The following is a 19,423-nucleotide window of genomic DNA, read 5'->3' as shown; positions in this document are numbered from 1 at the left end:
TACCAGCCTCAGAAATTGCAGACCCCAAAAATTATTCACGAAGTTCAAGTAACAGACACATCTCAACATCAACTGTTCAGAGGAGACCGTGTGAATCAGGCCTTCATGGTTGAATTGCTGCTAAGAAACCACTTCTAAAAGACACCAATAAGAAGAAGAGACTTGCTCGGGCAAAGAAGCACGAGCAATGGACATTAGACCGGTGGAAATGTGTTCTTTGGTCTGGAGTCCAAATTTGAGATTTTTGGTTCCAACCGCCATGTCTTTGTGAAACGCAGAGTAAGTGGACAGATGATCTCCACATGTGTATTTCCCACCGTGAAGCATAGAGGAGGAGGTGTGATGGTGATGGTTTGGGGGTGCTTTGCTGGTGACAATGTCTGTGATTTATTTAGAATTCAAGGCACACTTAACCAGCATGACTACCACAGCATTCTGCAGCAATACTCCATCCCATTTGGTTTGAATCTTAGTGGAACTATCATTTGTTTTTCAACAGGACAATGATCTAACACATCTCCAGGCTGTGTAAGGGCTATTTGACCAAGAAGAAGAGTGATGGACTGCTGTATCAGATGACCTGGTCTCCACAATCCCCCAACCTCAATCAATTGAGATGGTTTGGGATGAGTAGGACCGCAGAGTGAAGGAAAAGCATATGTGGAGCTGGTTGAGAGAATAACCAAGAGTGTGCAAAGCTGTCATCAAGGCAAAGGGTGGCTATTTGAAGAACCTCAAATTTAAAATATATTTTGATTTTTTGAACATCTTTTTGGTTACTACATGATTCCATATGTGTTAATTTATAGTTTTGATGTCTTCACTATTATTCTACAATGTGGAAAATAGTAAAAATAAAGAAAAACCCCTTGAATGAGTAGGTGTTGTAAAACTTTGGACCAGTAGTGTATGTCATTAATCACTATAACTATGTCATTAATCACTATAACTATGTCATTAATCACTATAACTATGTAATTAATCACTATAACTATGTCATTAATCATTATAACTATGTCATTAATCACTATAACTATGTAATTAATCACTATAACTATGACATTAATCACTTGGAACTATGTCATTAATCACTATAACTATGTAATTAATCACTTGGAACGATGACATTAATCACTATAACTATGTCATTAATCACTATAACTATGTCATTAATTACTATAAATATGTCATTAATCACTATAACTATGTCATTAATCACTATAACTATGTAATTAATCACTTGGAACTATGTCATTAATCACTATAACTATGTCATTAATCACTTGGAACTATGTCATTAATCACTTGGAACTATGTCATGAATCGCTATAAATATGTCATTAATCACCATAAATATGTCATTAATCACCATAAATATGTAATTATTCACTATAACTATGTCATTAATCACTTGGAACTATGTCATTAGCCACTTGGAACTATGTCATTAATCACTTGGAACTATGTCATTAATCACTTGGAACTATGTCATTAATCACTATAACTATGTCATTAATCACTTGGAACTATGTCATTAACCACTTGGAACTATGTCATTAATCACTTGGAACTATGTCATTAATCACTATAACTATGTCATTAATCACTTGGAACTATGTCATTAATCACTTGGAACTATGTCATTAATCACTATAACTATGTCATTAATCACTTGGAACTATGTCATTAACCACTTGGAACTATGTCATTAATCACTTGGAACTATGTCATTAATCACTATAACTATGTCATTAATCACTATAACTATGTAATTAATCACTATAACTATGACATTAATCACTTGGAACTATGTCATTAATCACTATAACTATGTCATTAATCACTATAACTATGACATTAATCACTTGGAACTATGTCATTAATCACTATAACTATGTAATTAATCACTTGGAACGATGACATTAATCACTATAACTATGTCATTAATCACTATAACTATGTCATTAATTACTATAAATATGTCATTAATCACTATAACTATGTCATTAATCACTATAACTATGTAATTAATCACTATAACTATGACATTAATCACTTGGAACTATGTCATTAATCACTATAACTATGTCATTAATCACTATAACTATGACATTAATCACTTGGAACTATGTCATTAATCACTATAACTATGTCATTAATCACTTGGAACTATGTCATTAATCACTTGGAACTATGTCATTAATCACTATAACTATGTCATTAATCCCTATAACTATGTCATTAATCACTATAACTATGTCATTAATCACTATAACTATGTCATTAATCACTATAACTATGTCATTAATCACTTGGAACTATGTCATTAACCACTTGGAACTATGTCATTAATCACTTGGAACTATGTAATTAATCACTATAACTATGTCATTAATCACTTGGAACTATGTAATTGGTTCCATTGTAGGCCTACTGTGAAAACTGAGGTCAGCTCAAATACTTGACCTAAGTTTGATCCTGAGAATGACAGCTCACCTCTCAAACTTCTCGATGAGGGAGAGCACGCATGCGGTGGGGGAGGAGCTTCCCTCAACGCGGGGGAGTGTTTGGGGATGGCTGGCTCCTCCCCCTCTGGGGTCTGCAGGCAGAGGTCTACAGGGTGGAGGCAGAGGGAGGGGCTTGTCCGGGGCGCGGGGGCGTGGTCTAGCAGCACCAGCACTCTGCTGCAGGTGAGGAGGCTTTGGGGGCACTGAGGAGAAACAACACGACATACAACATGTTACTGACTGAGGAGAAATAACACGACATACAAGGTGTTGATCATCTTCGTATTTGACCTAATATCTCTGCTTAAACTACAGTAAACACAGTGTTACTGCTCAGATAAAGAGGGACGTAATGTCTTCTTTATTGTCCTACTTCGGATAGTCATCGTGAAGCCAAGATTTTATAGTTGATATCATTAGGCGGCCACGTCGGATGTGGCATGGCTTGCAAACTGTAACGGATTACAAAGGTAAACCCAACCGCGAGCTGCCCAGTGACGTGAGCCTACCAGACGAGCAATACTTATATTTGTATTTATTAGGGATCCCCACAGACTCTTCCAATGTGTCCAAACACATTAAGGCACTTACATTACATATAAAACTAAAGATACAACAGGACATCATATAACATTACTACACCACTACATATCTACAATACAAAAATTTATAATACCACCATACAACAATATTACAATGTACGTGTGTGTAGAATGCGTGTGCTAGTGCTTGTGTGCGTGTGCATGTGTCTGTACCTGTGTGTCTGGGTGTGTGTCTGGAGCTGTGTGTGTGTGTGTGTCTCTCTCTTCGCAGTCCCCGCTGTTCTATAAAATTTATTTTTTACCTGCTATTTAAATCTGATTCTCCTGCTGCATCAGTTACCTGATGTGGAATAGAGTTCCATGTAGTCATGGCTCTATGTAGTACTGTGGAATAGAGTTCCATGTAGTCATGGCTCTATGTAGTACTGTGGAATAGAGTTCCATGTAGTCATGGCTCTATGTAGTACTGTGGAATAGAGTTTCATGTAGTCATGGCTCTATGTAGTACTGTGGAATAGAGTTCCATGTAGTCATGGCTCTATGTAGTACTGTGGAATAGAGTTTCATGTAGTCATGGCTCTATGTAGTACTGTGGAATAGAGTTCCATGTAGTCATGGCTCTATGTAGTACTGTGGAATAGAGTTCCATGTAGTCATGGCTCTATGTAGTACTGTGGAATAGACTTCCATGTAGTCATGGCTCTATGTAGTACTGTGGAATAGAGTTCCATGTAGTCATGGCTCTATGTAGTACTGTGGAATAGAGTTCCATGTAGTCATGGCTCTATGTAGTACTGTGGAATAGAGTTCCATGTAGTCATGGCTCTATGTTGTACTGTGGAATAGAGTTCCATGTAGTCATGGCTCTATGTAGTACTGTGGAATAGAGTTCCATGTAGTCATGGCTCTATGTAGTACTGTGGAATAGAGTTCCATGTAGTCATGGCTCTATGTAGTACTGTGGAATAGAGTTCCATGTAGTCATGGCTCTATGTAGTACTGTGGAATAGAGTTCCATGTAGTCATGGCTCTATGTAGTACTGTGCGCCTCCCATAGTCTGTTCTATAGTTTAAACAGACAGCTCGGTACATTCAGCTTGTCAACACTTCTTACCAAAACAAGTAGTGATGACGTCAATCTCTCTTCCACTTTATATGCCTTCTAAGCCTGCTTTGAGGCAAGCAACACTGAATCATGCATAAGAGCACCAGCTGTTCCGGATGACTGTATGATCACGCTCTCCGTAGCCAATGTGGGTAAAATCTTTAAACAGGCTAATATTCACAAGGCCGCAGGGCAAGACGGATTACCAGGACACATAGTCAGAGCATGCGCTGACCAGCTGACAAGTCTCTTCACTGACCTCTCCCTGACCCAGTCTGTAATACCTACATGTTTCAAACAGACCACCATAGTCCCTGTGCCCAAGAACACCAAGGTAACCTGTCTAAATGATTACCGCCCCGCAGCACTCATATCTATAGCCATGAAATGCTTTGAAAGGCTGGTCATGGCTCACATCAACACCATCATCCCAGCCTCCCTGGATCCACTCCGATTTGCATACCGCCCCAACAGATCCACAGATGACTCAATCTCTATTGCACTCCTCACTTCCCTTTCCCACATGGACAAAAGGAACACCTATGTGAGAATGCTGTTCATTGACTACAGCTCAGCGTTCAACACCATAGTGCCCTCCAAGCTCATCACTAAGCTAAGGACCCTTGGACTGAACACCTCCCTCTGCAACTGGATCCTTGACTTCCTGACGGGCCGTCCCCAGGTGGTGAGGGTTGGCAACAACACATCCGACACACTGGCCCTCAACACGGGAGTCCCTGAAGGATGTGTGCTTAGTTCCTGTACTACCAGTTCACCCACGAGCGACGAGGATTGGCCTGATCCTCAACGATGATGAAACAGCCTATAGAGAGAGGTCAGAAACCCGGCAGGTGTGGTGCCAGGACAACAACCTCTCCCTCAGCAAGACAAAGGAGCTGATCGTACAGAAAACAGAGTGCCAAGAAAGCCCCCATCCACATCTGTGGGGCTGTAGTGGATCAGGTTGAGAGCTTCAAGTTCCTCTGTGTCCACGTCACTAAGGACCTATCCAAACACACCAACACAGTCGTTCAGGAAAATAAAAGATTAAGCATGGTGTAACGGCTTTCTTCTGTCGAAGGAGAGGAGGACCAAAATGCAGCGTGGTTAGAGTTCATGTTTTTAATAAGAAAACTAAACACCTGCCTCAGATTGAAAACCTTTTCAGGCCAAACATAGAACTAGACAAACTAGACATACAACATAGAATGCCCACCCAGCTCACGTCCTGACCAACACTAAAACAAGGAGAACACACAAGAACTATGGTCAGAACGTGACACATGGGCCCTCAGATCCTCAAAGAGTTCTACAGCTGCACCATTGAGAACATCTTGACTGGCTGCATCACCGGTTGGTATGGCAACTACTCGGCATCTGACAAGGCTACAGAGGGTAGTGCATGCGGCCCGAGCGCCTTGTCATCCAAGACCTCTATACCAGGCGGTGTCAGAGGAAGGCCCTAAGCATTTTCAAAGAAACCAACCACCCAAGTCATAGACTGTTCTCTCTGCTACCGCACAGCAAGCAGTACTAAAGTTGGTCCCAGTACTAAAGTCTGGGACCAAGCGGCTCCTGAACAGCATCTGCCCCCAAGCCACCATAAGACTGCTAAATAGATGGTTAAATAGCTACCCAAATAGCTACCCAAATAGCTACCCGACTCTCTGCAATGTTCTACATTGCAGAATAATAGCGAAGACATCAAAACTATGAAATAACACACACGGAATCAGTGTGTTAAACAAATCCAAAAACATATATTTGAAATGTAGGATTCTTCAAAGTAGCTTTGCCTTGATGACAGCTTTGCATACTCTTAACTCGGTACTGGTACCCTGTGTATATAGCCATGTTATTACCTTGTACCCCTGCACATTGACTCGGTACTGGTACCCTGTGTATATAGCCATGTTATTACCTTGTACAACTGCACATTGACTCAGTACTGGTACTTTGTGTAATATAGCCATGATATCATTGACTCAGTACTGGTACCCTGTGTATATAGCCATGTTATTACCTTGTACCCCTGCACATTGACTCAGTACTGGTACTTTGTGTAATATAGCCATGATATCATTGACTCAGTACTGGTACCCTGTGTATATAGCCATGTTATTACCTTGTACCCCTGCACATTGACTCAGTACTGGTACCCTGTGTATATAGCCATGTTATTACCTTGTACCCCTGCACATTGACTCAGTACTGGTACCCTGTGTATATAGCCATGTTATTACCTTGTACCCCTGCACATTGACTCAGTACTGGTACCCTGTGTATATAGCCATGTTATTACCTTGTACCCCTGCACATTGACTCAGTACTGGTACTTTGTGTAATATAGCCATGATATCATTGACTCAGTACTGGTACCCTGTGTATATAGCCATGTTATCACCTTGTACCCCTGCACATTGACTCAGTACTGGTACCCTGTGTATATAGCCATGTTATTACCTTGTACCCCTGCATATTGACTCAGTACTGGTACTTTGTGTAATATAGCCATGATATCATTGACTCAGTACTGGTACCCTGTGTATATAGCCATGTTATTACCTTGTACCCCTGCACATTGACTCAGTACTGGTACCCTGTGTATATAGCCATGTTATTACCTTGTACCCCTGCACATTGACTCAGTACTGGTACTTTGTGTAATATAGCCATGATATCATTGACTCAGTACTGGTACCCTGTGTATATAGCCATGTTATTACCTTGTACCCCTGCACATTGACTCAGTACTGGTACCCTGTGTATATAGCCATGTTATTACCTTGTACCCCTGCACATTGACTCAGTACTGGTACCCTGTGTATATAGCCATGTTATTACCTTGTACCCCTGCACATTGACTCAGTACTGGTACTTTGTGTAATATAGCCATGATATCATTGACTCAGTACTGGTACCCTGTGTATATAGCCATGTTATCACCTTGTACCCCTGCACATTGACTCAGTACTGGTACCCTGTGTATATAGCCATGTTATTACCTTGTACCCCTGCACATTGACTCAGTACTGGTACTTTGTGTAATATAGCCATGATATCATTGACTCAGTACTGGTACCCTGTGTATATAGCCATGTTATTACCTTGTACCCCTGCACATTGACTCAGTACTGGTACCCTGTGTATATAGCCATGTTATTACCTTGTACCCCTGCACATTGACTCAGTACTGGTACTTTGTGTAATATAGCCATGATATCATTGACTCAGTACTGGTACCCTGTGTATATAGCCATGTTATTACCTTGTACCCCTGCACATTGACTCAGTACTGGTACCCTGTGTATATAGCCATGTTATTACCTTGTACCCCTGCACATTGACTCAGTACTGGTACTTTGTGTAATATAGCCATGTTATTACCTTGTACCCCTGCACATTGACTCAGTACTGGTACTTTGTGTAATATAGCCATGATATCATTGACTCAGTACTGGTACCCTGTGTATATAGCCATGTTATTACCTTGTACCCCTGCACATTGACTCAGTACTGGTACCCTGTGTATATAGCCATGTTATTACCTTGTACCCCTGCACATTGACTCAGTACTGGTACTTTGTGTAATATAGCCATGATATCATTGACTCAGTACTGGTACCCTGTGTATATAGCCATGTTATTACCTTGTACCCCTGCACATTGACTCAGTACTGGTACTTTGTGTAATATAGCCATGATATCATTGACTCAGTACTGGTACCCTGTGTATATAGCCATGTTATTACCTTGTACCCCTGCACATTGACTCAGTACTGGTACCCTGTGTATATAGCCATGTTATTACCTTGTACCCCTGCACATTGACTCGGTACTGGTACCCTGTGTATATAGCCATGATATCATTGACTCAGTACTGGTACCCTGTGTATATAGCCATGTTATTACCTTATACCCCTGCACATTGACTCGGTACTGGTACCCTGTGTATATAGCCATGTTATTACCTTGTACCCCTGCACATTGACTCAGTACTGGTACCCTGTGTATATAGCCATGTTATTACCTTGTACCCCTGCACATTGACTCAGTACTGGTACCCTGTGTATATAGCCATGTTATTACCTTGTACCCCTGCACGTTGACTCAGTACTGGTACTTTGTGTAATATAGCCATGATATCATTGACTCAGTACTGGTACCCTGTGTATATAGCCATGTTATTACCTTGTACCCCTGCACATTGACTCAGTACTGGTACTTTGTGTAATATAGCCATGATATCATTGACTCAGTACTGGTACCCTGTGTATATAGCCATGTTATTACCTTGTACCCCTGCACATTGACTCAGTACTGGTACTTTGTGTAATATAGCCATGATATCATTGACTCAGTACTGGTACCCTGTGTATATAGCCATGTTATTACCTTGTACCCCTGCACATTGACTCAGTACTGGTACCCTGTGTATATAGCCATGTTATTACCTTGTACCCCTGCACATTGACTCAGTACTGGTACTTTGTGTAATATAGCCATGATATCATTGACTCAGTACTGGTACCCTGTGTATATAGTCATGTTATTACCTTGTACCCCTGCACATTGACTCAGTACTGGTACTTTGTGTAATATAGCCATGATATCATTGACTCAGTACTGGTACCCTGTGTATATAGCCATGTTATTACCTTGTACCCCTGCACATTGACTCAGTACTGGTACTTTGTGTAATATAGCCATGATATCATTGACTCAGTACTGGTACCCTGTGTATATAGCCATGTTATTACCTTGTACCCCTGCACATTGACTCAGTACTGGTACCCTGTGTATATAGCCATGTTATTACCTTGTACCCCTGCACATTGACTCGGTACTGGTACCCTGTGTATATAGCCATGATATCATTGACTCAGTACTGGTACCCTGTGTATATAGCCATGTTATTACCTTATACCCCTGCACATTGACTCGGTACTGGTACCCTGTGTATATAGCCATGTTATTACCTTGTACCCCTGCACATTGACTCAGTACTGGTACCCTGTGTATATAGCCATGTTATTACCTTGTACCCCTGCACATTGACTCAGTACTGGTACCCTGTGTATATAGCCATGTTATTACCTTGTACCCCTGCACGTTGACTCAGTACTGGTACTTTGTGTAATATAGCCATGATATCATTGACTCAGTACTGGTACCCTGTGTATATAGCCATGTTATTACCTTGTACCCCTGCACATTGACTCAGTACTGGTACTTTGTGTAATATAGCCATGATATCATTGACTCAGTACTGGTACCCTGTGTATATAGCCATGTTATTACCTTGTACCCCTGCACATTGACTCAGTACTGGTACTTTGTGTAATATAGCCATGATATCATTGACTCAGTACTGGTACCCTGTGTATATAGCCATGTTATTACCTTGTACCCCTGCACATTGACTCAGTACTGGTACCCTGTGTATATAGCCATGTTATTACCTTGTACCCCTGCACATTGACTCAGTACTGGTACTTTGTGTAATATAGCCATGATATCATTGACTCAGTACTGGTACCCTGTGTATATAGTCATGTTATTACCTTGTACCCCTGCACATTGACTCAGTACTGGTACTTTGTGTAATATAGCCATGATATCATTGACTCAGTACTGGTACCCTGTGTATATAGCCATGTTATTACCTTGTACCCCTGCACATTGACTCAGTACTGGTACTTTGTGTAATATAGCCATGATATCATTGACTCAGTACTGGTACCCTGTGTATATAGCCATGCTATTACCTTGTACCCCTGCACATTGACTCAGTACTGGTACTTTGTGTAATATAGCCATGATATCATTGACTCAGTACTGTTACCCTGTGTATATAGCCATGTTATTACCTTGTACCCCTGCACATTGACTCAGTACTGGTACCCTGTGTATATAGCCATGTTATTACCTTGTACCCCTGCACATTGACTCAGTACTGGTACCCTGTGTATATAGCCATGTTATTACCTTGTACCCCTGCACATTGACTCAGTACTGGTACCCTGTGTAATATAGCCATGATATCATTGACTCAGTACTGGTACCCTGTGTAATATAGCCATGATATCATTGACTCAGTACTGGTACCCTGTGTATATAGCCATGTTATTACCTTGTACCCCTGCACATTGACTCAGTACTGGTACTTTGTGTAATATAGCCATGATATCATTGACTCAGTACTGGTACCCTGTGTATATAGCCATGTTATTACCTTGTACCACTGCACATTGACTCAGTACTGGTACTTTGTGTAATATAGCCATGTTATTACCTTGTACCCCTGCACATTGACTCAGTACTGGTACCCTGTGTAATATAGCCATGATATCATTGACTCAGTACTGGTACCCTGTGTAATATAGCCATGATATCATTGACTCAGTACTGGTACCCTGTGTATATAGCCATGTTATTACCTTGTACCCCTGCACATTGACTCAGTACTGGTACTTTGTGTAATATAGCCATGATATCATTGACTCAGTACTGGTACCCTGTGTATATAGCCATGTTATTACCTTGTACCCCTGCACATTGACTCAGTACTGGTACTTTGTGTAATATAGCCATGATATCATTGACTCAGTACTGGTACCCTGTGTATATAGCCATGTTATTACCTTGTACCCCTGCACATTGACTCAGTACTGGTACCCTGTGTAATATAGCCATGATATCATTGACTCAGTACTGGTACCCTGTGTATATAGCCATGTTATTACCTTGTACCCCTGCACATTGACTCAGTACTGGTACCCTGTGTAATATAGCCATGATATCATTGACTCAGTACTGGTACCCTGTGTATATAGCCATGTTATTACCTTGTACCCCTGCACATTGACTCAGTACTGGTACTTTGTGTAATATAGCCATGATATCATTGACTCAGTACTGGTACCCTGTGTATATAGCCATGTTATTACCTTGTACCCCTGCACATTGACTCAGTACTGGTACTTTGTGTAATATAGCCATGATATCATTGACTCAGTACTGGTACCCTGTGTATATAGCCATGTTATTACCTTGTACCCCTGCACATTGACTCAGTACTGGTACTTTGTGTAATATAGCCATGATATCATTGACTCAGTACTGGTACCCTGTGTATATAGCCATGTTATTACCTTGTACCCCTGCACATTGACTCAGTACTGGTACCCTGTGTATATAGCCATGTTATTACCTTGTACCCCTGCACATTGACTCAGTACTGGTACTTTGTGTAATATAGCCATGATATCATTGACTCAGTACTGGTACCCTGTGTATATAGCCATGTTATTACCTTGTACCCCTGCACATTGACTCAGTACTGGTACTTTGTGTAATATAGCCATGATATCATTGACTCAGTACTGGTACCCTGTGTATATAGCCATGTTATTACCTTGTACCCCTGCACATTGACTCAGTACTGGTACTTTGTGTAATATAGCCATGATATCATTGACTCAGTACTGGTACCCTGTGTATATAGCCATGTTATTACCTTGTACCCCTGCACATTGACTCAGTACTGGTACTTTGTGTAATATAGCCATGATATCATTGACTCAGTACTGGTACCCTGTGTATATAGCCATGTTATTACCTTGTACCCCTGCACATTGACTCAGTACTGGTACCCTGTGTATATAGCCATGTTATTACCTTGTACCCCTGCACATTGACTCAGTACTGGTACCCTGTGTATATAGCCATGTTATTACCTTGTACCCCTGCACATTGACTCAGTACTGGTACCCTGTGTAATATAGCCATGATATCATTGACTCAGTACTGGTACCCTGTGTAATATAGCCATGATATCATTGACTCAGTACTGGTACCCTGTGTATATAGCCATGTTATTACCTTGTACCCCTGCACATTGACTCAGTACTGGTACTTTGTGTAATATAGCCATGATATCATTGACTCAGTACTGGTACCCTGTGTATATAGCCATGTTATTACCTTGTACCCCTGCACATTGACTCAGTACTGGTACTTTGTGTAATATAGCCACGTTATTACCTTGTACCCCTGCACATTGACTCAGTACTGGTACCCTGTGTAATATAGCCATGATATCATTGACTCAGTACTGGTACCCTGTGTAATATAGCCATGATATCATTGACTCAGTACTGGTACCCTGTGTATATAGCCATGTTATTACCTTGTACCCCTGCACATTGACTCAGTACTGGTACTTTGTGTAATATAGCCATGATATCATTGACTCAGTACTGGTACCCTGTGTATATAGCCATGTTATTACCTTGTACCCCTGCACATTGACTCAGTACTGGTACTTTGTGTAATATAGCCATGATATCATTGACTCAGTACTGGTACCCTGTGTATATAGCCATGTTATTACCTTGTACCCCTGCACATTGACTCAGTACTGGTACCCTGTGTAATATAGCCATGATATCATTGACTCAGTACTGGTACCCTGTGTATATAGCCATGTTATTACCTTGTACCCCTGCACATTGACTCAGTACTGGTACCCTGTGTAATATAGCCATGATATCATTGACTCAGTACTGGTACCCTGTGTATATAGCCATGTTATTACCTTGTACCCCTGCACATTGACTCAGTACTGGTACCCTGTGTAATATAGCCATTATATCATTGACTCAGTACTGGTACCCTGTGTATATAGCCATGTTATTACCTTGTACCCCTGCACATTGACTCAGTACTGGTACTTTGTGTAATATAGCCATGATATCATTGACTCAGTACTGGTACCCTGTGTATATAGCCATGTTATTACCTTGTACCCCTGCACATTGACTCAGTACTGGTACCCTGTGTATATAGCCATGTTATTACCTTGTACCCCTGCACATTGACTCAGTACTGGTACCCTGTGTATATAGCCATGTTATTACCTTGTACCCCTGCACATTGACTCAGTACTGGTACCCTGTGTATATAGCCATGTTATTACCTTGTACCCCTGCACATTGACTCAGTACTGGTACTTTGTGTAATATAGCCATGATATCATTGACTCAGTACTGGTACTTTGTGTAATATAGCCATGATATCATTGACTCAGTACTGGTACTTTGTGTAATATAGCCATGATATCATTGACTCAGTACTGGTACTTTGTGTAATATAACCATGATATCATTGACTCAGTACTGGTACCCTGTGTATATAGCCATGATATCATTGACTCAGTACTGGTACCCTGTGTAATATAGCCATGATATCATTGACTCAGTACTGGTACCCTGTGTAATATAGCCATGATATCATTGACTCAGTACTGGTACCCTGTGTATATAGCCATGTTATTACCTTGTACCCCTGCACATTGACTCAGTACTGGTACCCTGTGTAATATAGCCATGATATCATTGACTCAGTACTGGTACCCTGTGTAATATAGCCATGATATCATTGACTCAGTACTGGTACCCTGTGTAATATAGCCATGATATCATTGACTCAGTACTGGTACCCTGTGTAATATAGCCATGATATCATTGACTCAGTACTGGTACCCTGTGTATATAGCCATGTTATTACCTTGTACCCCTGCACATTGACTCAGTACTGGTACCCTGTGTAATATAGCCATGATATCATTGACTCAGTACTGGTACCCTGTGTAATATAGCCATGATATCATTGACTCAGTACTGGTACCCTGTGTAATATAGCCATGATATCATTGACTCAGTACTGGTACCCTGTGTATATAGCCATGTTATTACCTTGTACCCCTGCACATTGACTCAGTACTGGTACCCTGTGTAATATAGCCATGATATCATTGACTCAGTACTGGTACCCTGTGTAATATAGCCATGATATCATTGACTCAGTACTGGTACCCTGTGTAATATAGCCATGATATCATTGACTCAGTACTGGTACCCTGTGTATATAGCCATGTTATTACCTTGTACCCCTGCACATTGACTCAGTACTGGTACCCTGTGTAATATAGCCATGATATCATTGACTCAGTACTGGTACCCTGTGTAATATAGCCATGATATCATTGACTCAGTACTGGTACCCTGTGTAATATAGCCATGATATCATTGACTCAGTACTGGCACTTTGTGTAATATAGCCATGATATCATTGACTCAGTACTGGTACTTTGTGTAATATAGCCATGATATCATTGACTCAGTACTGGTACCCTGTGTAATATAGCCATGATATCATTGACTCAGTACTGGTACTTTGTGTAATATAGCCATGATATCATTGACTCAGTACTGGTACCCTGTGTATATAGCCATGTTATTACCTTGTACCCCTGCACATTGACTCAGTACTGGTACCCTGTGTATATAGCCATGTTATTACCTTGTACCCCTGCACATTGACTCAGTACTGGTACCCTGTGTAATATAGCCATGTTATTACCTTGTACCCCTGCACATTGACTCAGTACTGGTACCCTGTGTACTATAGCCATGATATCATTACTCAGTACTGGTACCCTGTGTAATATAGCCATGATATCATTGACTCAGTACTGGTACCCTGTGTAATATAGCCATGATATCATTACTCAGTACTGGTACCCTGTGTATATAGCCATGATATCATTGACTCAGTACTAGTACCCTGTGTAATATAGCCATGATATCATTGACTCAGTACTGGTACCCTGTGTAATATAGCCATGATATCATTGACTCAGTACTGGTACCCTGTGTAATATAGCCATGATATCATTGACTCAGTACTGGTACCCTGTGTAATATAGCCATGATATCATTGACTCAGTACTGGTACCCTGTGTAATATAGCCATGATATCATTACTCAGTACTGGTACCCTGTGTAATATAGCCATGATATCATTGACTCAGTACTGGTACCCTGTGTAATATAGCCATGATATCATTACTCAGTACTGGTACCCTGTGTATATAGCCATGATATCATTGACTCAGTACTGGTACCCTGTGTAATATAGCCATGATATCATTACTCAGTACTGGTACCCTGTGTAATATAGCCATGATATCATTGACTCAGTACTGGTACCCTGTGTAATATAGCCATGTTATTACCTTGTACCCCTGCACATTGACTCAGTACTGGTACCCTGTGTATATAGCCATGTTATTACCTTGTACCCCTGCACATTGACTCAGTACTGGTACCCTGTGTAATATAGCCATGATATCATTACTCAGTACTGGTACCCTGTGTAATATAGCCATGATATCATTGACTCAGTACTGGTACCCTGTGTAATATAGCCATGATATCATTACTCAGTACTGGTACCCTGTGTAATATAGCCATGATATCATTGACTCAGTACTGGTACCCTGTGTAATATAGCCATGATATCATTGACTCAGTACTGGTACCCTGTGTAATATAGCCATGATATCATTACTCATTGTGTATTAAATAGTACATTTATTATTTGTATTTTCTCTATTTTCTTTCTCTCTACATTGTTGGGACCGACCTGTAACTAAGCATTTCCCTGTTGTTTACCAAGCAAGTGACAAATAACATTTGAATTGATTTTGATTTACCTTGTGGTTTAGGCCCAGGTAAGGGAGGGCGTGTCTTGAGGGCGGTGGAGGGCACTTCCTGAGGAGTTCCACTCCCATTGTCTCCTCTGTTACAGCTGTGTCGAGCGGGGTGCAGCAGGGCCCCGGGGGGTTGCAGACCCAGTGGCCCGGAGGTTTGAGGGCCGGGGTCTGAACTTAGGCGAGGGGTCTCTGTCTGGGTGTCTGAGTCGTCGTCGTGGGCCCCGAGGCATGCACCGTGAGCACCAGGCTCCAGGGATAGGCTCTTAGTCATCAGCCGAGGACTGGAGGAGGACGGGCCTGGGGAGATGATAGGTAGACAAGTTATAGAGTATACTAGAGTATACAGTATTATACCTCGTACTGGAGGTCACTGAGAGAGAGAAACATAGTCAAGACAATCAATCAAATGTATTTATAAACCACTTTTTTACATGAGCAGTTCTTATACAGAAACCCAGCCTAAAAACCCCCAAAGAGCAAGCAATGAAGATGTAGAAGCACGGTGTCTATGGAAAAACTCCCTAGAAAGGCAGGAACCTAGGAAGAAACCTAGAGAGGAACCAGGGTCAGAGGAACCAGGATCAGAGGAACCAGGATCAGAGGAACCAGGGTCAGAGGAACCAGGGTCAGAGGAACCAGGACATCAGTTACATAAACGCATACATATACAATAATACTGGACTGGATGAGGACGGGCCAGATGGAGACAGGGAGACAAGTAGGGACCAGAGGGAGACAGGGAGACAAGTAGGGACCAGAGGGAGACAGGGAGACAAGTAGGGACCAGAGGGAGACAGGGAGACAAGTAGGGACCAGAGCCGTCACCAGAGTTTCAGAACATTCAGTTGGCTGCCCAGGTGGCTGCACAGTTGGCTGCCCAGGTGGCTTCCCAGTTGGCTGCACAGTTGGCTGCACAGTTGGCTGCACAGTTGGCTGCCCAGTTGGCTGCACAGTTGGCTGCCCAGGTGGCTGCCCAGTTAGCTGCACAGTTGGCTGCCCAGTTAGCTGCACAGTTGGCTGCCCAGGTGGCTGCCCAGTTGGCTGCCCAGTTGGCTGCCCAGTTGGCTGCCCAGTTGGCTGCACAGTTGGCTGCCCAGGTGGCTGCCAAGGTGGCTGCCCAGGTGGCTGCCCAGTTGGCTGCCCAGTTGGCTGCCCAGTTGGCTGCCCAGGTGGCTGCACAGTTGGCTGCCCAGGTGGCTGCCCAGGTGGCTGCCCAGGTGGCTGCCCAGGTGGCTGCACAGTTGGCTGCCCAGGTGGCTGCCCAGGTGGCTGCCCAGTTGGCTGCCCAGGTGGCTGCCCAGTTGGCTGCCCAGTTGGCTGCCCAGTTGGCTGCACAGTTGGCTGCCCAGTTGGCTGCGCAGTTGGCTGCGCAGTTGGCTGCCCAGCATTGGAAAGCTCAGGAAAACATCAGGGAAGCTCATCGGCGGCAGGTAGCCTGGCGGGAAGGAGCTTTGGGCCGGTAACCAAAAGGTTGCTGGATTGAAATAGCTTTGGTTAGTGAGGCAGCTCCAAAATGCAGGTGTTTCAGCCTAGCTCAGTGCTCTCTGTGGTGGTGGGGCTAGCAAGCAGAAAATACGGAACATTGAGCCGTGATTGGCTCAGTGTTCTGTCACTCATGGTGACACTACGTCACCGCAAAATCTACAAGGAGAGCTCAAAAATTCTAGCCCCTTGGGTGCTGCCATAGAGTTACATTAGAAGTGCCCATCCAAGAAGGCTCAAGGTCATTGGCCACAGATAAAATGACGTCAAATCACGTTATATGTACAGTAGCTTTGATTGGAGTGATCATGTCAACATCCTACATTTAAAATCTTAGCTAGAAGTCATCATGAATCAAGTCGACAATCTACTGGCAAATCCTTATTAATTCTTGTCATATGACGATAAATAATGAAGGGAAATTAGAGATAAAACATATCGGTGCTCATGGAACATTGGACATAAACATTACACAAGTTGGAAATCGCAAATTCAACAAAGAGTGGTTTGGAAGGAATCAGTGGCTAACTGCAAGTGTTGCAAAGCAATCACTAGCCTGTTATTCAGTGGAGTGGGTGTGTGGTCCAAGTCTGGGTTTAAGAGTCTCTTTTTCCAAGCTTAAAAGGATAAACAGTCAACATTGGCCATGCTGTCAATCCAGCATGACTTCTGCTGTGTTCAAAACAACTGGAATCTCGGAACTGGGAAATCTCAGGCTTCAGTGAGTTCCAGAAAACTGGGTAATTTGCCCACGAAGGACCACTGCACCACCTTCCTGTTCAAGTGAGCACACCACAACAAGGTGAGTCCAAAAATGTCTTGTATGCTGCTTCATAAATGATGTAATATGCCAGGGAGGTATGTATACTGTAGCTAAGTAATAGTATGTGTATGTTGTGCAGTAAGTAGTAGCCCATGTGCCTCATCCTAATAATTTGGTCCCTTTCCACCTAATAACTCATATCAAATCAAATGTTATTTAACACATGCACCGAATACAACAGGTGTAGTAGACCTCACAGTGAAATGCTGAATACAACAGGTGTAGTAGACCTCACAGTGAAATGCTGAATACAACAGGTGTAGTAGACCTCACAGTAAAATGCTGAATACAACAGGTGTAGTAGACCTCACAGTAAAATGCTGAATACAACAGGTGTAGTAGACCTCACAGTAAAATGCTGAATACAACAGGTGTAGTAGACCTTACAGTGAAATGCTGAATACAACAGGTGTAGTAGACCTTACAGTGAAATGCTGAATACAACAGGTGTAGTAGACCTTACAGTGAAATGCTGAATACAACAGGTGTAGTAGACCTTACAGTGAAATGATGAATACAACAGGTGTAGTAGACCTTACAGTGAAATGCTGAATACAACAGGTGTAGTAGACCTTACAGTGAAATGCTGAATACAACAGGTGTAGTAGACCTTAGAGTGAAATGATGAATACAACAGGTGTAGTAGACCTTACAGTGAAATGATGAATACAACAGGTGTAGTAGACCTCACAGTGAAATGCTGAATACAACAGGTGTAGTAGACCTCACAGTGAAATGCTGAATACAACAGGTGTAGTAGACCTTACAGTGAAATGCTGAATACAACAGGTGTAGTAGACCTTACAGTGAAATGCTGAATACAACAGGTGTAGTAGACCTTACAGTGAAATGCTGAATACAACAGGTGTAGTAGACCTCACAGTGAAATGCTGAATACAACAGGTGTAGTAGACCTCACAGTGAAATGCTGAATACAACAGGTGTAGTAGACCTCACAGTGAAATGATGAATACAACAGGTGTAGTAGACCTTACAGTGAAATGCTATATACAGGGGGTACCGGTACAGAGTCAATGTGGAGGCTATATACAGGGGGTACCTGTACTGAGTCAATGTGGAGGCTATATTCAGGAGGTACCGGTACAGAGTCAATGTGGAGGCTATATACAGGGGGTACCTGTACTGAGTCAATGTGGAGGCTATATACAGGGGGTACCTGTACTGAGTCAATGTGGAGGCTATATACAGGGGGTGCCGGTACAGAGTCAATGTGGAGGCTATATACAGGGGGTACCGGTACAGAGTCAATGTGGAGGCTATATACAGGGGGTACCGGTACAGAGTCAATGTGGAGACTATATACAGGGGGTACCGGTACAGAGTCAATGTGGAGACTATATACAGGGGGTACTGGTACAGAGTCAATGTGGAGGCTATATACAG

General features: G+C 42.2%; 1 protein-coding gene across 2 annotated transcripts in view; it reads right to left on the bottom strand.

Annotated features, from left to right (window-relative positions):
* The window catches only part of fgd1 (FYVE, RhoGEF and PH domain containing 1), a 141,735-nt gene that overhangs the window by 51,779 nt on the left and 70,533 nt on the right, over window positions 1-19,423 (bottom strand). For both annotated transcript variants that reach the window (XM_031794866.1, XM_031794867.1), the window contains exons 2-3: window positions 15,715-16,011; window positions 2,497-2,710 (exon numbers count right to left, since the gene is read on the bottom strand). In XM_031794866.1, coding sequence (XP_031650726.1) covers window positions 2,497-2,710; window positions 15,715-16,011 — 511 coding nt within the window. The remainder of the gene's footprint in view (window positions 1-2,496; window positions 2,711-15,714; window positions 16,012-19,423) is intronic.

This window comes from Oncorhynchus kisutch, linkage group LG17, assembly GCF_002021735.2.
Source record: "Oncorhynchus kisutch isolate 150728-3 linkage group LG17, Okis_V2, whole genome shotgun sequence".
Taxonomy (NCBI): Eukaryota; Metazoa; Chordata; class Actinopteri; order Salmoniformes; family Salmonidae; genus Oncorhynchus; species Oncorhynchus kisutch.
This window is presented reverse-complemented; position numbering and strand designations above follow the sequence as displayed.